General features: G+C 44.3%; 1 protein-coding gene across 4 annotated transcripts in view; it reads right to left on the reverse strand.

Moving 5' to 3' along the window:
- LOC124304935 (uncharacterized) overlaps positions 1–24,656 on the reverse strand; it is a 63,365-nt gene that overhangs the window by 38,154 nt on the left and 555 nt on the right. For all 4 annotated transcript variants that reach the window (XR_006908293.1, XM_046763742.1, XM_046763740.1 and 1 more), the window contains exon 2: positions 2,462–2,584. Coding sequence is in view for 3 of the 4 variants with exons in the window: in XM_046763742.1 (XP_046619698.1) it covers positions 2,462–2,584 (123 nt within the window). In the remaining variant the exon portion in view is untranslated. The remainder of the gene's footprint in view (positions 1–2,461; positions 2,585–24,656) is intronic.

Here is a 24,656-nt window from a genome sequence, read left to right on the forward strand (position 1 = left end):
AAGTAAACATTGGCCAAGTAGTATACAAATAATCCGAGACGTTTAGTCCCCAAAATAATTACTCGACTCAAGTAAAGTTCACAAAAATTAAAGTACTTTTATTGAAAGTAATCAAAAAATTTTGGTGATTCAGAATGCTTCGATTATTTCAATACCGACTTGCAAATATATCAACTTGTTGTTGAAAAAAGTAGAATTGAATCAAACAACACCGTTGCATCGATCTGAATAAATTTATTAAATTCCAACAGGTCTCATTGAAATCGAACAAATTATTGAATCAGGAAACAAGCGTAAAAGAATCAAGTAAACAAAGTTTACTCGTAAAAAGTCAATTTCTTTTTCCAGTTCACGTAATTCGCATCCGCAGAAAAAACCTGCAGGTATCTCCGATATTTCGTTATTTTCCCCGTCTGCCCGTATTACATGTCACATTCACGAATTCGAATTTTTATTACGATTTTATAGAGTAAATGATCGGTTATCGAAATTGCGGCGAGCGTCCTGCACACACACACACACACACACACACTCACTTGATCGGGAGATAGATGAAACGGAAGAGCGAAGAGAGGAGAGATAAAAAGCGAAGGGACGGGCGTACGCCCGGCTGCTTCTATACGCTCGAGAGCAAATTGGATTGGATTCCGGGCAAGCCAATTGCAGCGGTGGAAAGATACAAGTGGTACGTTATTGTTTATCGATTGGTATTTGGCCCTAATGGGTAAGGGGCGAAGGGCGGGGGGGGGGAAGGTTTCGCGAACTGCAAGAATTCAGTGACGCGAGAATCCTCCTCCTCCCCCTCCCCCCCCCCCCCCCCCCTCGGCCAAAAAATTCGAATAAGACCTTGTTACGAATTGGGTAGTTACAAAAAAGCTCGACAAAAGAACAAACGATTTTATAATATTAGATTGGCTCTGGTCTTTACGTTATTGCAGTGTTTCAAGGAAGGTGGCGGCGCGGAGGGTGGGGGGGGGGATGTTTTATGACATAATCACGATTTGACTCGTAATTTCTACGTTCTCAAACACGGATATTCGCCGAATGAATCGCGGGGTAACGGAGAAAATAATTTTTGGGCTACGTGGCGTTCTTTTTTTTTTTTTTCTACGTAAACTTCAAACTTGAAAAGAAAGAAAAAAAAAAACGAATCGTTCGTTTAAATATCGCTTTTTTCAGTCACGTGTGAAATGGTCTCGGTGAAATAAATAATCACAGCCACTTTAATATCCGGGACATGAAAACCACTGTTGAGCAATATATTATATCATTGCTGCACCGACATCGAATGACACTGATAGTTACAAAAAAAAAAAATATACTACGAGTGGTCGTTAAAAATAATGGTAACACGTGCTTGATTTTATGGTTACAGCTATTCTACACAAAACCGACCTACGTATGACCCTCGCCATCGGTGACTGTTGTAAGTTTAAAGTGTGTGTGGAGTGTGCAAAAAAATAAAAATAAATAATAAATTTTCTTTCACAGAGTTTTCCAAAAAATATTTCAACTCGGTGAAATACGAATTCTTGCACACTGTACACCAGAAATGGCCAACTTGTTCAGACCCGATATCTTCTGTTTACTGTCCAGTCTCTGTGCCATTTAGGTACCAATCGCAAATATTTACCACAGAATTGAATGAAATATTTTTGATCAAAGTCGTGTATTTTTCTTTGTTTTGTCTCGATCGACTTGCCCAATTAATTGCTACGATCGATACTATACTTGAAAATAAATAAAATCGAATATGGCGAAGGTCAGACGTAGGTGGTTTTCGGGTGGAATGTCTCGTACATTTTTTCTGCCTATCGTAGGAAATGAAAATAGTTACGACGACTGTATGTATAGTAAAAAAAAAAAAAAACTTGACATTTTTCTCGGTATTATTGCAGGCGCGTTTCAGTCTCATGCCGCTGTAATTAGGGCCAAGTTGCCAAGAAAAAAGACAAGAAAAAACACAAAAACAAAAAAAAAAAAACAATGAAGAGCAGTGCGATCAGAATCCGACCTGCAGTGCGGATAAAAATTCGTGCCGTGCCTGGTGAGGAGAAAAGTGATACAAAAACGTCCGCGTAATTTTTCTTGTAACATTGAATCACTCGGAATCATTCGTTTGTTGTCAAGTGTCGGTGTTTGAGATTTTTCAGTAGAAAGAACAAGAGACGCAGCGACGTGAGATAAAGTCTAAAGAATTGCTCGATACATCATTTCACGAACAGTGATCATTACCGTTGATGAAACTTATGAAATGACCGAGCTTTGAAAATGCATTTTTTATCGAAGAAATCCATTCACCGATCACAACGACGCGTTAAAACAATCTTAATTTTGCGAGGAGGCTGCGTCTGTGATGGGGAAAAAAAAAAGAAAAGAAAATCGCTCCTACCGGATCCTGCATCGCGGGTGGTGAGGTTTATTAAAGAGGTTATATCGTCTAGCCGTCTATTATACTCACCCAATTCCGGACCGCAGACCCTCGGTATGATTTCCAAAATGGCGCTGCAGGATGGATCCTCGAAGCACAGCTGCCGCGCCAGAAGGCAGTTCAAAATCGCCACAGCCGTCTTAATGTTCGGTCCTGAAACAGGACACAAAATGGCGTCAGCTTCAAGCCGCTTCCCCTCATTTTCTTGCCTCGAATTTCTCTGGCAATATTTGACGAAAAATTTCGCATCGTCCATTTTTTTTTTTTTTTTTCTCGATTACAACCAGGTGAAACGATTATTTATTTTAAATACCAAATGCTGAAAACTTGGAGAAATGGCTAGACTGATCGATTTGAAGAAACAAACTTAACTCGTCCGAATGGCATATTGCAGATGTCCGGAAAATTATACGCTTGAGAGAGTTTCCATTAGTTGAATGGAATTCCACAACTGTGTTTGTCTCGCGTTTCCTGCAGTTACCCTTCAAGCCTATCTACAGTCTCGTCTAAAACTGTCGCAATCAATCACAGCGAATATTCTCCTCGCAGAAATTGAAATAAAGCATAATAATAATAATAATAATAATAATAATAATAATAATAATAATAATAATGAGCAGCGCAGTATCGTCTCCCGAAGCTTTAAAGCTCTAACAATAAATTAATTCTCATGAGAATTCAATTTCGTTGAGGTGATTCGTCCTTCAAGTCGAGGCGAAGTAAACCTCTTGACAGAAGGCGGACTGTTTTAAATTGAGTTGACATTTCTTTTTGTTATTTTTACGGTAGAATTTTACAAAATAATCGTAACATACGGTCTTAAGTAAATACAATCGCGTGGACGGTGAAGTTGTGTTAAAAAAAACGCCGCTAGCTTCCTTTTTACTTCGAAGCAACCGGAAACTAGACGTTATCTAAATTTGAACTTTTTGCGTCTGTTGGCCAAAACGGCGACACGATGCCGATCTTTCAAGGTCTACGCGATAAGAAATATGTTACAGCACGATGATTTTTGTAAAATTCCGTAAAGAAGCTGAGCAGTGATTAAACATTTTCACACTTAATTTAAAAGGAAGTATTCACAGGGTATGAGACACCTCCTGGACTTGAGATAAAAATTCTATACTTTGTTAGTTAGTATTCTTACATTGACGATAGATAACGTTAGGACCTTCTTCCAACGAAACAGAGAAAAAAAATATTGCCCCAATCTGAAGTATTCTGTAACGAGCACATATGTCCCATTGAATTTCTACGTCTGGCCCGTTTCCGCAATCGGAAAGTCGATTTCACGAACCTTTTCTATACTTTCCGGGCGAAAAGACAGCAGATGCGTCAAGGCGGTCGCTGTGAGCGTAACGAAAACCGCCGGAGCGTTTAATAATTTTCTCGTATTCTCCGATTCTCTTTAAACCGCAAGGAGCCCCCAGCGGCCCTATTTTCATTCTATCCGATTCGATCACTTCCCTACGATACTGCAAACCCAGCGATATTCCACACGTGTGTGTGTCCTCGGATCGCGATGAAGTTATGCTTTGTTTTTCGCTCTATTTCCACCGCTTTTCCATTTTCCGATGGGTTGAGGGGGGGAGTACAGACTTCGCAAGGGTTTCTCTGTACCATACCTCGTATACCTACCTTAGCCATGGAGGATATAATTAAATATATATCTATCCGTTCGTGTCCGGGATGCAAGAGGAAAAATATACTTGACTGGATTTTTCTACGCCATTTTACGCTGCCGCGAGCCCTGCAGCGGGTGTAATTATATTATATGGATCTGGTAAGCCAAAGTTTTCCCAGGATTATTGGCCCCGGCTATACGTCTCTCTCACTCTTTCTCAACTCGCTTCGAGAGTTACGGATCTCGTAATCTGCTAATCCGGTAATACCCATCAACGCCAATAACGAGGAACCTTCGGCGTTTCGGTCAGTTGGCACAATATGGCGAACATCTGCAGTTACGTAGTAACTCCGAGGCTTGTGAGATGAGAATTCTCTCGCAGCTTCTATTTTTAACGAACACGCGGCGTGATTTACGTCTTATCAATCGATGTACGAAATGGAAATTTTTTATATCCGCACACGTGAACTTCCGCAGCGTTTATACTTGTCCGAAAATTCACCATGAACGCGGGCGATAAGCCTGCATCATGCAGCAGTGTAAACTGAACGTGCCTAGCTATCGCTGGCGCGAGCAAGGGACTCTTATAAATACAGCATTATAAGTCTGCAGGAGGAAAATCGATCCTGCGGTATAACTGCAACGGGGTTGAATCCCGCCGCGTGCATATTACAGTAATGATCAATCCGTCCTTTGTCAGTGCGGGGCGATGTATTTAGGTATGCAGGCAATTATGGCATGCAGAGATTCATGCCGGAAGCAGCCGTGATCATGAAAGTTGGGTTTATCTTGATGGGGTATAATATAATAGAGCGTTCATTCACCCTGAAAGGACGAGTCCCCTCGGGCGGTACGGAAAGTTTCAAATACGTACAATGGGACGAAAAATGTACGGTGTAACGAGACGAAACAACGAGAGAACTTGAAATCAAAATTTGAACTAACGTAACGCAGATAAGTTTTGAAAATATTGTAGGATGATAAGAAAAAAGTATAACGAGGGGAAGAAAAATGCATGACAGAGATTGAGAAAATGATAGTTGATGGCAGAGGAGACGGTAAGCGCCTCGAGGTAAGAATGTACATCTGCGTCGATGAATATTTAAAAAAGTGCCGACGAAATTTACCACCCCCCCCCCCCCCCCTCTCCCCCACACACTGAATATTACTAAACCGAGGTTATTTCCTTCAGGGACAATTACGATTACCCACGAACGAGTCTTTGCAGTCTTGCGCGTGTCGTTGAAAAATTCATCGGCTCAAGACGGTCTATTCCGCTTACGATACATTTACTTGAGTCTCGCACGGTAGTCGAGGGTAGAAATTGAACGATTCTCGAGGTGAGAACCGGCAGGAAACGGCGAAACTCGCGACGGTAGATCGAGCCTGCAACTGCGCATGCGCGAACTTGTGTTCGTACAGGTTGGCCACCTTAAGATTTATCTGTCAAACTCGGCTCGTAGAGATTACGTAGGCGTCACGAATTTTTTCGAGTCAAGAAGATCTTTATCGCGTTATTTCAATTGGACGCGGGAGAGATTGGTTGAGAGTGGAGAGAAACAAAGATGGTTGACAATAAAATTTATCCCGCGGGAAAATGATCAACGAGGGAATCAAGATCTGACAGAACGAGGAGACACTGGGAGGAGAAAAAAACTTGGACACTTGATCAAGTTGGCTAACTTCGCTTAATTACGTTACCGCCCCTTTCCAATTCATCCGTCGTGTTTCATTCTTTCCCTTCTCACCGAAAAAACAAGCCTCGAGCTCGGATGCGAAATGGTATCTGTTACACGTGCGGTTTTTCAATTTAGTAGAGGGATAAAATACCGCTGTGTTGGTAAATGCTTTGAATAAAAGCACGCGATTCCAATCGTTGAAAGAATTTTTTAACGAGGTTGAAAAGTACTGTCTAACAATAAGTAATAGTAAAGTGTCCGATTGCCGCGATACAGAAAGTTTTTGCATTAGAGTAAAAACAAAAATCCTATCTTTTTAAATTTTAATTTTCGATGTCATTGTTTCTGTAATGACAAATACAATAGCGGATTAAACTTATTGAATACAGGGAACTGTTATCAACATTCAACTTTCATGTTCCTAATAGATGCCTAACAGAATGCTTGTAACAAACACACTGAATAGCTTGATGTATATAATTCAAATCTTTACCACGTCAAGACAAAATCTAAACGTCGGCGAGGCTTTGCCAAGTCGAGTGTAGAATTTAAAGCATTACGCCCGTCATTGTAATACCATTAATGGCAACTAAACGCGTTGGCTACTTTAGTTTATATTATATATTGTTTAATTGGGCGTGTCCCGTCGATGTGAAATGAATGCATAAATAAATATAGACTCGATACGCTTATAAGCATCGTCTTTGTCTCCGCGACGATGTATCATCCATTTATTACCGACGACGCTGCTTTCCAGACACGCGATTATAGATGCAGCTTTTAATCGGGTATTCATAGCGATGCGCACAGGTGGAAATACGGAGAGGAGATCCCTCCGCATCCTCGAAGCTTTCTACGCGGGGTGTAAGGACGTGGAAGAAGATCGAAAGTGACGTCTCGTCCCCGAAAACCCGTTGGAAAAAGCATTACGAAACGACACTCGAGCTGCTCCCCGCGGTGTGATGCTGGCGGGTACAGATAACGTTGACCCGACGTGAACTGAAGCGTGAATAAAACCGGCCGACAGCAATGCGGAAGGGGAGCCGAGAGCCTCGGGATGCGGAAGACAGAGCCGAGTTGAGGGGCTGTCGGGTGTCACCGAGAAGACCGATTAGAAATTTTCCGGCCACGCGACACCCTAATCGCCTTAATCGATAGGCTCCGTAACAAGCCGGTTTCTAGACCCTCCGACAGCTTATGCTACACAATCAGTATGTACATCACTGTGTCCAACTGCCTTCCTGACCCAAAGCCACAATTACAACCTGCCAGATCTGGGGATCGGGCTGGATATTACACGCGAAATTGTTCCACTTTGCCACGCCGTAACGCGTCCACTTCAATCCCAAACCCCAATTCCTGACCGAAGCGTAGGATTTTAGCAGTCCGAATGGTCGAAACTCCGAAGCGTCGAAACATTAACAAATTTTTCACATACTCAGACCCTGTTTATACCACGAGGAAACGGTGAAACTTTGCAGATTTAACAGCCGACTGCGCATGCGCGGGCTTTTAGCAATTAGTCGGATTTTCGTGCAGGCTAACCAACCTCGAGCTTCAACTGTCAAACTCGGAGCCCTGCGGAGGTTATGTAAGTGACGTGAACTTTTTTAGCCTAAACAGATCTCGAATAGGCGATTTTGCGGTTCGGGAAGGCTCGGCAAACTTTTTTCTGTCAACCGACTGACGGCTGTTGACTGTTGTAGGACTCATCGTGACGACGTAATTTCAAATCGCCATTCCAAGCTGAAAAGTTTGACACTTATGTCTCGTTTTGGGTAAGTTGGCTGACCTGTTTTACAGACGAAAATATTGCCGCTGTACGATCTCACCGACTAGTAGAGTTCGATTATTTTGCGCACGCGCAGTCGATCATTCAGTCCGGTAAGTCTCACGATTTCCTGTCGGTAAAAGCTGCTTGTTTCTGTTTCGTCAGATTTCGCTTTCATTTCCGAAAATTTCGGTCCTTTATACAGTCCCAAGAATTAACAACTGCCACCTCCCGGATCAGTCGATAACTGAGCTAATTCTTGATGGTTGCGGATTGAGAAGTTGCTCAAGAGTATTACGAGCATCATCCAAGGATCAGGTAAGTTTCAGCAGCAAGTTGGAGTATCCGAGGTATAATTATGGTTATTAAAGAGCTGCAGAGAATACCCATGAGGAAATTTCTTATGCAAAGGAAAGCGGAGATTAATCGGTGAAGATTATCCGGCCGGTTATAGAAATCCGCGGATGAGAGGTGAATTTCGGCTGGTGGGTTAGATCTCGGGTTCGAAGTCTCGAGCGAGCCTTTACCTCGTGGCTTTGGGGGTTTGTTTTCGGGTAAACAAACAATCAGCGGCATTGTGTATCATGGCCGTAAGGACGAACAATAGAAGCTGTGCAGGATAACTAAGGAGTTAGGTGAAACAGTACGGCAAAGAAAGGTCGACTCGAGGCGTGGAGAATAAAATAGAAACAAGATAAAAATTTTGCAAAGAAGCGAGAGGGCGGGGGTAAAATTTGTCACGTGGTGGGAGATGAAAAAATTGTAAAATATATTCCCAACTTTCAGGTCCTCTCGACCCTCGATTTATGCAGTAACGAATTCCTCCCACGAGATATCCGAGCCGAACTGAGCAGGCCAGCGTTAAACTTTTCCGCAACTTTTAGCGGCGGCGAGCCGGTTTCGCCTCTCGCCCCTCTCACGTGAAAAATTAACTTACTGCCCGCACGTGCATCTCGAATTTATAATTTAATGTACGCACCCTGCAAAGTTCCTCTAACGCGTAATTAATTTGCCCCGCGGTTGTCGAATAATTATATGTATGAAACGGAAATGAACCTTTGGTTACCGCGCACGGTTCAACTCCGACTTGCATCATTTTGAAACAGGGATTTACGGGGCTAAAAAGGACCCGCCATTCCACACTCAACTATTTTTTCGTGTCAATTACGGAATTATATTCTGACCTTAACGCCCTTCTCCTCGCCGCTTGAGCGATCGTGCTCCAGGTGCACAAAGATTTTCCGTATTCGTTTATTCAAATTTTCACATGTTCACGCGGCGTCTGTGTGATAAATTTTCGAACCGTGGTTGAACGGTGCACCGTGGCGATATTATCGCAGATTCGAATCGGGTAGAGAATAGTGCGGATAATTAATCAAACAAATGCTGTCCGGTTGCGTTGAGCGTCGAGCGTTTTCTCTCCTTTTAAAATTTATTCCAACAGCCTCATCCGTCATTCGCGGTATACGTCAAGAAAAAAGGTGCCAAGGGAGCAAACGGAAACAGAAGAGAAGAGAGAGCGAGAGAGAGAGAGGGGGGAGTCGCAAAAAAACAAAAATGATGGAAAAAGACGGTGGGAGTTGACTCGTAGATTTTCGCGTCAACGTCTTCGCCGCGGTTTCTCTTATCACGTTGAAACGCCTCTCCAGCGATCCTCCGCTTAACTCGATCCAATTTCTTCTGCATCGTGTCGATTAAGGGTCGTGAGGAGTAAGCTCGCTGGAATACGTTCTCCTCGCCTTCTTTGCACCTCCGTGAAATACCGTCATCTTTTGTTTTGTCTATAAACGATTTGCGCACGGATTCAAGAACGGCGAAAGTGAATCGGATAGTAGAAAAACTAGAAACAGGAGATCGGGAGGTTTGTTTGAAACTTGCCGCTTAAGGGTTTATACCCAGTCAGGAGGCCGAAAAAAGCAATTTTGCAAGGATTTTTCATGAAGAGACATTTCAATTTATTCGTATAAAAAATTACGTAGATGCTGGGGTAACATTGAAATTCATTCTGACATTTTTTATTTGTAATAATAATGGATTTTATAGCTGCTAGAGCCGATCTTCGGGAGTACCTCTAAAAAAAAAGGAGTCTTGCGGTAAACGAGATATCTCTGGACCGGATCATCCAAAATGAAAAAATAAAAAAATGTTTAGTTAATACAAGGTATTGAATCGAAGGAATAAGCAAAATAATAATTTTTAACAAAACGGTGGCTACTTAATGAAAAAAAAAATCGCCTTTCCTTCTCAAATTTCTCCTTAATTTGTTTATAAAATGGAAAACATTTATCGGCGAGAAAAAACCTTGGATCAAGGACTGAAAAATATATTCACAAAGCTTGTGTAAAAATTTGAGACTGATCGGTTCAGCCGCTTCCGAGAAATCTTGCTCACCGATTTTGAAAACATAATTTTGAGAAAAACGCGTTCAGAGTTTCAAAAGCACTTTCTACGCTCCAGATCTTCTTTGCAAATGTGCGCGTAACTTCGACAATATTTGTCGGATCGACGTAAAATTTTCTGCGTATATACTTGAATATACGTACATTGCAAAAATGAAATAAAAAAAATGGATTTTTGATAAATCCCAACTGGATATAACCCTTTAACGCCAGAAGATAGGCAACCGAGGCTACATATTCGATATGTAACGATGCAATGTGAAGTTCCGGTCGTCTGTTTTCCGATGTTGAGCGGCCAGTTTCGCAGATAACTCCCGGAATACGCAATTCCCATTAAATTCCTCGCAAACGACGAAATGCAATACGAATAAAAGAACAAATAAATGGATAAATAAACCGTGGTCCCCGCACTCGGGGGACGATCAGCAAACGGCGAATACAAACCTGCTTTGCTATCGCCATCGGATTAGGCACAAAGTTTAATTGATAAAGCGTGTACCGTTTGTCGTTGACACGCGCGCTAATTTGACAGATTTTCCCGCCGAGTTTGGTGCCCCCCCCCCCCTTCTCGCTACTCCGCTTCCCTCATACATCATCCCTCTCCCTCTTTACCCCCCCACTACTCCCACACTTTGGCTCAACCCGCTCATTTGTGCCGCGCTACACAGTTTTGCCTCTAACCTCTTCAATGCAGAATCTAACCCGCGGAGCTTGCTACAGGTACAAGCGTACACAATAAGTCCAAATTGTATTATGCCTGTACAATCCGCGTGCCTATGAAATGCGAAATTTCGAAGAATCGGCGAGTTGCCGCATATTGTACGATGCACACATATGTATATTTGACCTGAAAAATTTTCTAAAACTTTACTACAAGGTGTCTGACGTATGTAGGTACTTTCGGGTTCGGGTCTAAAACTGTTTCAATCCCAGAGGATGTAAACGACTCGGTTATACATACATATATATATATGTATAATCTATATACACACACACACGTAAGTGTGCCTTTTTCGGCAAAGCTTTATTTTGCACTCTGTGACGTATACGTTGTACAGTTTCTAACGTTGTTTTATATTTTTTAATGTTACTTTTTTCTCACTTTCATGTACATTTTTTATGATCACACTGGTAGTCTCGCGTGACTATACGTGCGCAGGCCATCGCGGTCAGTCCGAGTCAAACACTAAATTCTAAAACTCGCTTTGTTTGCTCGTTAATTCCAAAGCGCAAAGTGAATTGAATAACGAAACATGCTCGTCCAGTTGCAAATTTTTCTAAATCTTATCACACAAAAACAAAGCATGTATCGTCAACTATCTGGCAGGCGGATTGAAACGATAAACCGAAATAAATATGGCCGTCGTTCACACACTTGAAGTTTTATTTCAATCGTGTAATTATTTCTACGGCTTACCAGTCGACCTGCGTAATCTTGCGCTATAAAGAATGATGGCAAGGATAGCTTGACAATGATGTCAACTTCGTCGGATACCTGGGAACTTAGCATTCAATTTTACAAAATTCGAGGATGCAGCGCCATCCAGCGACCGATATCCTGATTTAAGGGTCAACTTGTGCATTAACGTAAAATGGTAATCGTGTATCTCCATTATTTCAGCTTTGGTATTATTCACCTAATACAGAGTAAATTAAGAGTGAAACAATAAATTCACCTATCTGTAAATCAAGGGGGAAAAACTTTGTTGATTGTTATTTTCACCGCAATTTCAGCCCAGAGGTCGAGGTTGATGATAAATACCCACTGGCAAAGTATCGAGGATATTTATTCGCCGACGGGTAAGCTGTCGTACAAAATCGGTTGCCTTTCCTGTTCTCTCGTGCCCGCGGTGTGGATGCGCGGTAGTAATTGTAATCGACTATCGATCGATCTTCGGATCGAGCCTCTGCTCGCTCCAGCGGGAAAATAAGAGGAGAGAACGAGGGAACGAGGGAATTGGGCTTGGAGGTTCGGTTGTAAACCGTTTAAAACGGCAATAAAACGGGTACTTTTTGTCGGGGAAACTCCGACGCTTAAGCTCCTCCTCTCCGACGAGGAGAGGTGGGTGCGGGTATCCCGAGTCCAGACACGTCTTGAATATACGATAAAATTTTCCCCTAGATTTGGGTTCATCCCGTACGGGACTCGGGTGGGTCTCTCTATCTCTCTCTCTCTCTCTCTCTTTCTCTTTCTCCTCATCGCAGCCGAATCCTTACGCCATACGGGAAGGGACTCTTCGGCAATATTTATATGCCCCAATTTTCCCCTCCCCCACAGCGCCGAGTTTATGGATTTATATGGATCGCGGTAGGAGAACGGCGAGAGGAACGAACTACCCCTATTTTCTCGGTCAAACAACAGAACGTCCTCGATTGACTTTCGTCCTCGACGTGCGGCGAAACTTTGAGTTACGAGTTTCGGGGGTTTCGGGGGCAGTTTTTCGCAGAAGAGAATCGAAATATTAACGTTCCGGAACAATCGCTACAGTTCCTCGACGGCCGAACGCCCGACGGCCATCCCTTTTTTTCGACCCCATCTTTTATTCTCAGACCTTTTCCATGGCCTCGGGGGTTGCAGGAGGAGGGGGGGGGGCGCCGGAAGAATACCGGTTAATTGGACGGCAACCTCGTCAACGCACCAAGGACCGTTTCACTCTTTCACGGGAATTCAATGTGTAATCATCTATTCAATTCGGCCGTTCCCATTTGTATGCGGATTCTTTACATCTTGATACTCGAGCCTCTGGTTTATGCGAGGGATAATTCTACCCAGGATGTGCAGAGCGCAGTTACCTCAATTTTTTAATCGTGTACAGTTTCGTTTATCCGGTTTAGTCGCACCCTGCGTCACATGGAAAGTTGATTCGCGTCTAAAACCATTGGATTTGGTACCAATTATTCGCGACTATCAAAAGTCGAACTCAATGTTCTCACTAAAATATTAATAATTTCAAATTATCCAATAACCCTTGTTAAGGGTGCTACTGAACCGAATAGACACACTATATTAACGGTAACAATTTTGGTTTTATGACACGGTGAATACTTTGGTCGTTTTAAACCTCCAGAGATGACTTGTAGAATATTTTCCCGACTCTGTTTCGCCTCCTTCGTACACACACACACACACGCACACGAATTTTGCATGTCGGTTCGATTTCAATTTTCTCAGCAAACTCGCGGCTAAGGGGATACATTATACCTATAAGAGACGAGTAAAACCGATACTTCCAATAATTATTCAAAGTTTGCCTTTCAGCGAGCTGTGAGTGGTGGTGGTGGAGAAGGAGGACGTCCAGGAAGATGAAGGAGAGGACTTATCAGGCATTTTTCACGCTAGATCGGCCCAATTTTCCAAACCCCCCGCAACTATGAAACTAAGATTTCTCATCCTGTCGCGGCGGTCGTCTCTCTCCTAACTCTTAGTCATCCTCATCTTCCTCTACATCGGGTGAAAAGGGGGCAGGATTCTCCCCTCAAAGAGAGAAGATCTATGGCCAAAAAGCCAAGCATGTGTGTGCGTCTCTCAAGACGCTTGTTCCGCCCCTCTCATTCCCGGACCTTCTGGCTCGAACCAATCGAGGATGACCGGATATCCACACGCCGACGTTGTTTGCAACGGAGCAAACTGGAGATGAACACGCACCAGGAGAGCACAGAGTGCAGGGACGTCCAAAAGCTCGGAGTCAATAATTACTCAACCGCGGTCACGGGGCCGAGGTCACGGAAGGTTCGACCTTAGGGCCAGAGGAACGGATCTCTCTGCAAGTTTCAAACCGAGGAAGCTGGGAGCTGTCGGAGATACCCGCGCTCCGGAGGTGGCGCTGTACGTGTTTGCCTCCGTGTTTACCGTGAACTAGGGGTATGTCAGTTTTCAAAGTGGCACGCAAAACTCACATCAACCGAGAGTCGGAGAGCTTTTAATGCCGTGCAATATGCATACTATACGAGCGCATTAAAATTCCACACGTATAACGTGAGCAGACGCAGTAAATACGTCGGCCCTTATAAAACTGTTTCCAGGTTTATGAAAAGCTCATATCGTCAAGTGGAGGAATGTTATATAGGCGGGAGGGTACAGCTACTTGTGATTAACGGCTGTATATTAAACCGCAAATTGCCGTGGCGGCAATCCAACTCGTATAAATCAACCGGATCGATACTTTTTTTAAGGACCCAACCGTGCTAACACTAATTCGAATGTTGTGCAAAGCATATCTTAAGAACGACGTTCTTAAACAGGAAGACAAATTCGCATTGCGCTTACTCTGACAAATCCTACAGAACACCTGAAAGCCGTGCGAACATTGCGCGTCTGAGTTTCGTACGTACTTTACTTACAAATAGCCCCGGCACTTTGGACGGTTAAGGGTGGCTTCTTTTCAAGCTTTATACTCTTACCGAGCCGCAAGCTTACGACCTGGTTTTACATCTCTTTAGCCCATGACCAGACTTTTAAATACAAACGAAACGCAAGGTGACTCGATCGGTGAAGTCTATCCTTCTATTTATGGGCGAAGATTTTTGAATTCCGGACTATTCACGGTGAGAAAATTGGCCCACGGTGACCCGGTTCCAATACCAGATATCCTCGATCGGGATACCCGAGTCTCTCCATACATACAAATACGCCTGCAAATGATCATCCCGAGCTCCGTACGCATTTCTGGGCACCGGTCCTCCCAATGTAATATTGTCGTGACGGATCCAAGTCCGTACCTACACGCCGGATATCCTTCCTCAGATTATAATACGCCGGGATTTCCAGGACTCGGCACGCCGCTGACCTCGAACCATGACCGCTCGAGAGATATTCCAGTGCCAGATGCACGCTCGAGGACATTAGCATGCAAGTGAAGAGGTCAAGAGGAGCAATTAGATAGAGACCATTTTTCACATTGGACGTATGTACGTATATATATGTGGAGAAGCGTTAATTGCACCCCTCCAATGATCTAAAAGAGCGCCAACTGTTTTCCTCCCGTTTATCTTTTCCCGCTATCCCAAGGTGGATTCGTTTCTCAAACTCGCGCGGAAAAATTCCTGGTTCAGACGACGCGTCCGTTGCTTATGGCCGACGCTGATGAGTTATTAGTCTACGGTACGAGACTCGCTTAATGGGAGATTAACGGGGATTAGGGAGGAAGGGAGGTGTGAGGAGGAGAAGTCGGGGTCTGGGTCGCGTGGAAATTAGAAAATTACCCAAGGTATCTGGCGGCACCGGTTTGCTGCAGGATCGATCGATCCCCAACGCGGCTGCAGTGCAGCAGAGAAAGGGAGAGTGTTGCGCTGCGAGGCTATCAAGGAAAGGTCACGCCGTAGGACAGGCTGATTTGAACGAAAGAAAAAACGAAAAACTCGACACACTCTTGGTCAGAAATAAAGAGACCCGAGTTTCGGAGTATCACTGGATTCACATTTGATGGCGAGAAAAAAATATTACTTCTTTACAGATAACTTTGCTCAATGTTGAAATCTTCAATCTTGCACTTTAAGTGTTTCGAGTAATGTTACCATTGGAAAGAAATTTTTTTAGTCTATAGGTAATACATAAGTACTAATAGCATTTACACTTATATCAAAGTTTCTACGTCGAGTGTAAAATATTTGGAAAATGCGTGTACGGGGTAGTTGAGAAAAATGACAAGCGCGTTTTGAAAAGGCTTTCATAAAAATACAATGTTGCTCAGAGTATAACAAAAACAAGTTTTCGATATTTTTTTTCTGCCAACAATTGCCCCTTCATGTGAAACATCGAAATACGGATCTTCTCATTTCTCCCAAGAGTATGTACAATTTTTTTTTAATCGAAATCGTTCCACATCTAATCGTAGCAGCATCCGACTCGATCGTTTGAGACTGGGGATTTCGTGTGCAAGAGCACCGGAGCGCCGAGTCCTCGTTCTAGATTCCCGCGGGAAGGATCGACGTTGATTACAGAGAAGAAGACTGCGACTGTGCAGGGAAAGTATCGTCCAACCCCGGTAACCCGAGTTTTATTCCTCGGTGCTTCATTCCATTTGAAATGCCGGGCGACTTGCAGAGTTCGATCGAGCATGATATAAACAGGGTTAATCTGGTTCGGACCAAACGCGAAATGTTTGTAAAATTTACATTTCAAAGCTTTGGAACCCCCGTGATTATCGCGTCTGCGTGTGATCCAATTGCCGGAGGTTGTTGGGAGGCTCACGGGACTTTCAACCGGCATCGAGCGAGGCGGACCTGAGTTACTTGGAGAGCATTATCAGCCGGCCTTTTCGCTGAACCTTTTTCTCGGTACTCACGCGACCCACCTATCAATCAACTCTCCGAGTCCCCGCCGATAACCAGGTAGAGCATTATCGCTCCCCCCACGCCGGTAACTTTTTCTCGATACAACGGTATCTGTGGCAGGAAATCGCGTTCCTCCTTTTACTTTCTCCTTTCCCTTTGCTCTTTCTCCTTGCCATCTTATCATCTTCTTCTTTCCTTCCCGGAAGCTGCGATTGTCGCACGCGACCTGTAAGAACTCGAATCTTTATGACAACTGATAGGTGAAGTGACTTATTGTAATTCGTAACTGACCTCTTCTTGGGAACCGGTAACAAGTGAAAATGGTATTGGTGACAGTGATAACGACCCGCCTCATCATGGAATTACTTTATGGTGGATGTGATCTCGGTATTTCTAAATTGCTTCATATAAAATTTCAACTAATTTCTACCATTGATACTCGAAAGCCACACTGCTTACTTCAGTACAGTGTTGACAATCAATATCCACGCCCTGCACGACTGGTGCTGTTGTAAACCATAGTTGACGTTGATGGTATTTGCTCAGAACTGCAATGATTACTGATCTAGCCAACACAAGGTTCGATCGATCGTCTACAAACTGTCTGTGCAATGTGGACTTCACCGATCACCTCGCGTGCAGGTTCATTTCAAGAAAGAATAACAGAGGGGTGAAAAGGTTGCCCAAGTTTACCGATCGATCAGTCTCATTTCTGCAGTCAAAGTGCTAATCGTGAAACGATGCACGAATGTGATGCTAATAATAGAAAAAAATAAACCCACTATGATACGGCTGCAGTAGCACCGGAATACGGATCGTTCGTTGTGTGTTACCATGTGTGTCAGTTTCTCAGATTATTATTGGCTCGGTGCCGAGGAGTTGTTCGGAATCGCATACGCGGTGCGGATATTATGGGAACGATGGTGCGATATCCCGCTGTGCCGCATACCAACGGCATTAACCCCGATATTCGAGGTGACGCAACTTTTGTTGAACAACGCTGTACGCGCGAAAGCGCGGGACGTTTAGAGGGAGCGAAGGCGAGTTTGCAAAGCGAGGCAAGAGCCCGCTAAATCTATGTAGCGCGACTTTGACGGCGAAGGAATGGGACTTGGTCAGTACTTGCGAGTTGATTGCCCGAGTTTGGCGAGCCCTTAATTTTCGGCGGAACCCATTCTCAGGGAACACGGTGTGCTGCTCTGCTACGCCACGGTTCGGCTCACCGGCTTCCGCCTTAAGAATCCTTGGGAGAAACGTTAGCGACCCTTGCCGCACCTCGCATCGCGGCTTCCGTTCAACTTGAACCAAGTCATCGAGAAGGTCGGAAATCTCGGGCCTAAGAGATCAACGAACAAGACGTAGTCGTCACGATTTTAGACAGTTTGCTAAATCCCGACGTCGTTTGTCTTTCAGCCTTATCCTCGTCCCGCACTTCGGAGATCACCCCTCTCCACCATCTTTCCAAATCCATCTTTGCTGCGAATTTTTTTCCCCGTCCATCTTCTCCCAGTCTTCGATATCACCTCTGCAATGTATTTGTGCCAAATATTGCTCGACTCTCGTCTCGTCTTTTTTACACCCTTGGATTCCATCGATGTGGTCTAGCAAATCTGAAGACGTGTAGGTACAACTTCAACTTCACTAAAGCTGGAAAAGTAAGCCTGACAAGAGTTGTAACGTAAAAGCCACTCGTTTGCTTGTTTCTTATACCATGTTTCTGGCTCGAGCCCTTCTTCGACACGCTCACGAATATCGCAAATATTTTACAATGACGAAAATGAAACGCGGGTTTATCACGCCAACTTCGACTACGGGGACGAAAACTCTGTTTAGATTTCTCTGTAATTGCAGCTGTTGGAATGCGCAAAATCCTGACCAATCATACGACGGTGGTGACACCAGAGAAACAGCTGCGACGTTTGCCCGAAATTATATTTCGAACAACGGCATTTTGAGAGGATAGCAGTAATGTGACGGAATCGCATCAAAAGTTTCAGGATCTGTTACAACCTAAACAAATTCCTCCCACCAGTGAAGAGTCCTACCTTAATAAAGTACCAGATTGAGTCGTAATTGTTTTAAACCTGCAATTTCCTGAAATGGGGTGCTCACTCCTGGTAAGGAGTGACAGTGACTGAAATGCCAGGAGAGTGTTCAATGATGTACGAAGACAACGGCTAGGCCGAGGGAGACGTTGGGGTTAGTTGAGAAGCGGGGATGCAGGTGTCTGGCACTTTTGTAATATCCCAACCCGTCGCGGGCCGTCAGAGGAGCATTTTTTATCCGGTATTCCGGGTTCTCGTATGGCGTTTCCAAACAAGATATATCAGTTTGTTTAGGGCGCGGAAGTGGGTGCTAACAGAATTTCAAGCATGAAAATGTATACTGCGCGGAAAGGAACCACTAGAAACGCGATCATCTATATCCGGCTTTATGCTCTCGTCAGTATAACTAAATCTTCACACCGTGATGCTCCGGTTTCGAATCTCAGAACTTGCTGGAGTGTGAAGAAGTCGCAACCACGTCACAGCCTGGGATGACCTTAGACGGTCAGCCTTGACCAGGATTTGGCACTTGTTGCGTCCCGGGCTTTGACGCCTTGCGAGAGGTTTCTTATTATCAGGGTGAAATTATCTCCGTTGCCTTATTAGCTTAACACGTTTCTGCAGGCGAAGGGACCGTTGCCAAGGCCGCACTACGATCTTCATCCATCACTATCTCTTTATCTCTCCTAATATCAAACCGCAATTCAGCATCCTCCCGCGTAACGCATGGAGCTCTGATGTTTGGCGTTATACGCTGGACCGAACCCGAATCTACTTCCGCAGACAATTTGTTGTTTGTCTAAGCAGAGCAGCGAGAACAGGATAGATAGCAGACGGTACCAGAATACCAGACCTGACTTCTCTTCAATGCCAATAATTTACTATCCAACTCCAGTTATTGCGGGTTTGTTTAACGAAGTAACGTACGTACCTACTGCTCCAGGGCCGTCAAGGACCTTCGTTTGTTAGAAGAAGAAACTAAAAATTATGAAATACCTCCGATTCGAGTCGAACAATCTATTTATATTTTCGTAACACCCTATTTTAACCCTAACTTACTTTTAATCAATGGGTTTCCAAGGGACCCATACACGAGCAATGTTTACTTTCTCGTATTGCCTGAGGAAAATTATTCGTTCCGGCTGCTGACAAGGTTATGCATTAATAATTAGAGGGTGCTCACTTGTTTCGGATAATCAAAATTAGTTTCTCAACGTCACATACTATTATCAACAAACTCAAGACTGCCCATTATCCGAGAAAGCTTTGGTATTTTCATGTACAAGCAACGAAATATACTCATAAATGAAAACCATCAAAGTTTGATGCAGCATGAAACTAATTTTGACATTATAACATCAAATTCATCTGTTACTATAAGAAATGTGAATTGTTAGTATACACTTTGCCTTGTCTACACATAATCCGTTCTGTAGTAAATTTTGCTGGGCATTCAGCCCTCACAAAATGACCAAACGCAAAAGAAACAAGACACAGCACCAACTGCATGCATATTGGTTGAAATATGCATGCAATCTAACTGCATGCATATTCCACCGAACATGCCGATTGATTTGATAGTAGCTTCCTCTCAAAGGAAGAACACGCCGCATTAATAAACAATGTCGCTCCTTCCTCTTTCTCCCGAGTTCAGGCTACAAGAAGACAATCTACTGTGCAGCGTAGGTGCTCCTTAGCATACTCAGACAAGCGTACTCCACGTTAGACAGGTCATTGTTGCGCTTAGAATGCAGTGATATCGATTCTCTCCGCCGCCTCATGTTGCGTCTTGAAGTCTTTTTTGCCACCAGCCCTACGGACACTCGGGGTCCCTCGTAACCTGACATTCTCCTGGCGTAGCGTGGGGCATGTGGATTGCAGTATCACCGTCTTTTCACGGACGTGAGACAAGTGTCTATCGGTAAAGTGCAACGACAGACTTCGCCACTCACCCTACAGTATACGTTTTCAATCGCAGATCTGTCACCAGTCGAGGGAGCGAATCGTTAGGGTGCATGTAGCGGTTTCGAGAATTGATGAAACTGCGCGATGTTCTCAGTACTCCCTAACCACTTTACACTCTCGGGTCGTGAGCATCACCCGGCGGAAATTCCATTCGCATTAACTCATTTAAATACCAAATCACAGCTCGGTAAGGGAAACTCACTCTCTCAGTCTCTTCTATCATGTCGCGAGAGCTTATGCAGTCAAGATGAAAGTAAACCGTGTCTAGGGGTCGTCGTAGTGAGGTTTGATCAAGCTTCGCATTCATCGCTCCTTCGGGGAGTGGAATACGCCTCGTTAAATTCGGAGTTAGCTCAAGACACGCAATCGATCGTTCAAGTGTCCAGCCCCAAGTCGTAGGCCGAGCTTCTGTTGTCTTGGATTCTGATCTTGCGACTCCCGTCTTGAATCTTGGAGTGTTTGGTGCACCTTTCATCTCTGCGGGTTTGTGCTAATGCTAACTTGACGGGATCAAACGGTGGATGTCTGTCGAGACACGTGGGAATTTACTCGGCAAGTATAAATTTTCTGCTACCTCAAAATTTACCCATTGCGCCAGCGGGATCGCCGAGTCTGGTGAAGATTCAGAGTAACGGTATCCCATGGGTCAAGAAAACTTTTTATATTATTCAAGGATATCGACTCGCTCTCTTGGGAGTCGAACCCTAACATCCGATGCACGAACCCTGCCATTCCATTGATGCGAATATGTGCAACATCGGTCTTTTTCATTATGCACGTACACGTGCTTCTCACATGCCGTGCAATTTTTCACAACAATTTTTGCAACCATGTCAAAACTTTTTCAACCGTAAACGAAAATAACCAACGTGCCATTCGTGCATCCGATGATATCACCAGTGCAACAGTCATCAATATGACCGTCCGCACTCTCTTCAACATCGAACAATCGTCTTCATCAAGTCCCGCCACTCCAGACAGTGCGAGAAAATCGAAAGCCACTCACGACAAGTACCGGGAGTCGGTCTGCCCTCACGATTTTTCCACCTCCGCAAGCCACTCTTCAAGGTGACCCCTTTCTTCAGCGGCATGTGAGTTTTCCTCACCCTGCATGCGGTTCTCCGGCGGCTTGCGACACCCATACGTCTCCCAGGAAAGTTTGAAGTCGAAACGGGGTGAGCCAGACTGCATTAGTACTACTCCGGGCACGTTAATTCTGTGTCCCTTATCCCAGCCAGTCTCTTGACGACTTGGGGTGGCGAGGCCCACGACTCCCTCCTTTCGAGCTGGTTGACTTAACCCCAAAAGGACCTATGAAATATGCATCGTGTCTACGCCCCGCCCAACGCACATACCCTGCACCATCTACATACCATCTACTTGTCCTACTCATATTAGCGCCACGAGGCTTGAAACAAAAGCACAAGCTGCTATCGTCTTAGATCTCGTTGTTTTACTGTCGTCGCTAATGACCTCTATAGTGCTTGGGAACAGCAAACTCCTCTTCCTCTCCTTGGGCAGCTTTCGGGGGATTCTAGACAGCTGCAAAATCGGATCTAGTCTTCATCCGTCGCATCGTACTCATGCGGTGAAACTCAGCACATACATACATGTCACGGCGGTAAAATTATTCTTTCCTTAAACGTATACCTCCATCCAATTCTTGGGTACAAGTTTATTTTGCGCTAAGTCAATGATCCCCGGAATAAAGTATGGAAGCACTCTTTCTCTGAGGGGAATAATGTAATTCAAAGTACGACTATAGCGAAAGAACTCAGGTCAAATAACATCCGTATTCCAGAGAGATTCTTTTGAACCTGTAGTCCTTTGATATTCCTATGCAGTTCAACCTACTGTATAAATAATACGAGAACGATGGAAGGCATATTATGGTGGAGAATCCATTTCAACCTTCCATTATCCATCACTTCCACCTCATTTCCCTCGCACCCTAGGGCACCTTGGAGATTTGATGATCAACTTTGATCCGTTTGAGATGAGCACTTCACACCTCGGGCGTATCTTATCCATCGCACGGTAAATAGAGGTATCACGTGCCCGCGAATGAACCTATTACGTTTACCGTGTGATAAATTCTTCGGTCCTTAACTGTACTTCCTGCACACTTTCTTTGCTCAGGTAAAAACAAAAATACATTCTGTCCAACACTCATTTTTATTCACTACTATACGTGGGCGTCAATTTATACTTTTAATGATTTCGAATATTTGATAACATTATAATACAGTAGTACTGATTTACCATAAGAATAATACCACTGTGATTAATTTCACATTAACCTTTCCTCGCTCATAATCCCTTTCTTCATAAAAGTCATTAAATTTGCATGCCTCCAAAAGCACTGTACGTCCGATCATTGGACGGTAATTACAAGCCGGTGATGTTTGGGCTACAATGACGTACTTGAATCTGGATTCCCTCCGAATGAAAACTTGCAATAAATTTGTTCGCATGTCATGGATTGGTGGGGTACTTTGCCGCAATGTGGCACGCGGGGCAAGAGAGTTTCTATTATACAACTCTGGAGCTATAACTTTTCCGCTCATGTACATACGTACCCAATCTACCGTGGTTCGGTGGCATGGTAGTAAAACTCCGTGCGATTAGATCGCAAGTCCAAGGTAGGCACCTGGTGATAAGCGACTGGTTTTCGTGCCAGGATTGAGAACCGCCTACATCGTGACCCAGCCGGCTGTCGACCGGTCAGCTAGCAATCGACGCGACACTTAGCACCAGCAACAATCAAATCTGAAGCCCCCCCTGCGACCTGGGCGGTCATTATCACCGTCGCCATCACCCTCGACCGGCTCAGCCTCCGCGTTGCCCTTTAGCCAAGTTTTTTCATGCATGATATAGCGGGCGTAATTCGTCAGGCAGACGATCTGTCCGATTGATCCCCGATCGTGCGGAAGCCAGTCGGAAAATTTATTTGAAGAGAAAGAGATGATGAAAAATATATGTATGAAAAAAAAAAATTAATGCAACCAAAACTGAATCGCGCAAATCGTTGCGTGGTAAATGGCCAGGTCGGAATCGGCGAGAATCCAATTTCATCCGGTGCTCTCATTGTTAACCCCGATTGTATATCATCGCCCCGTGACATCGCCGAAAAATTTACCCACCATAGACAGTCTGTGTATTAACAATGTATCGTGTTCAGTTCCACCGTACCTTAGTGCACGTAATATCGATTGTATTCTTGCCGCTGATCGAAAAAGAAGAGTTGTCGCTTCTCGATTAAAGTTCGGATTCCGAGTAAGGAGGGATTCAAGAAAGACAGTTTCAGCGTCTATTAAATTCGCCCGGATTTGTGGCGGGCTCCCCGCGCGTTTTCGGATAAGCTGGATCCTTGCTTTCCGAGCAAAGCGACACAGATCCTGATCTCCTCTCCTCAATCGGATCCCCATTCCACCCTGTGTTTTGTCCATGGTATCCGAGGAAAACTCGGTGTGTTCTACGCACAACACGTATCGCGTGCCACAGATCGTTCGTCGGCTCTGTAATCGCTTGGGATCGCAAAAAACAAGGCGACGCCACCGTCGATTGCACCCGCGTCGCCTTTGCGGAGGGGCCGCCCAGAATCGATAATTACCTCGAGGAGGAAGAAAAAAACGGAAAGGGGAGGTGAGCCAACGAAAAACTAAAGACAAAACAGAGGAGCTATGAAGAAAGTAAAACGGAAAAAGTTGTTCCCATCAAAAGTCATCACGTATGTTTGATAACTTCCAGGTTAACCACTCTGTTCTTTTATTTTTTCTTACTTACTAAATACGTGATCTCTTAGTCCGATTTAAGTTCGCTACTATGACTTTCATGCAATGCACCGGTTGTTTCTCTCTTCCTCGACTGGGTTAAGCGGTCTGGTTTCCCCGAGGGCAGAAACACATCCAACACGGTGCAAAACAGTGTCAAGTGGAAACCCGTGTCCGTAGGAGAATGCCATCCGCGAACCCATGTCTGTTTGGGAGTCGGGGTGTACACAATCGTTTGCCTTTAAATTCCGTGCACGACAGGTGTCGGACCTATCTACGATTTTGACGTTCGATCCGTTTCTAGCTTCTATAGCTCCCACCTTCGTCTATGGAAAACACAAGACCTGAACCTGCAGGGTAGGTGCCAGGGCACATGATATTAAAAATGAAATGCAAGAAGCAAGAAGGTGACCCGATTTTCCATTCTTTTTCTACTGACTGTGCTTTGATATATTTATGAAAAGAGTTGGGATTGAATTGGTCTCAGTTCCACATTCGTAGCGCGGTAATAAATAATGTCGAGGAGATGTAAACGTACAAGCTTATTCGTTACAGGAAGACACACTGACATTGAGAGTGACGTGAACGATCGCTGGCAATGTGACAAAAGACGAATGGAAAGAATGAGCAGCGGTTGAAAAAGCAACGATCCACCCCAAATCATAACGAAAACTTTCTGGTGCAAAACAGAATCTC

Source organism: Neodiprion virginianus, chromosome 5, assembly GCF_021901495.1.
Source record: "Neodiprion virginianus isolate iyNeoVirg1 chromosome 5, iyNeoVirg1.1, whole genome shotgun sequence".
Lineage (NCBI taxonomy): Eukaryota > Metazoa > Arthropoda > Insecta > Hymenoptera > Diprionidae > Neodiprion > Neodiprion virginianus.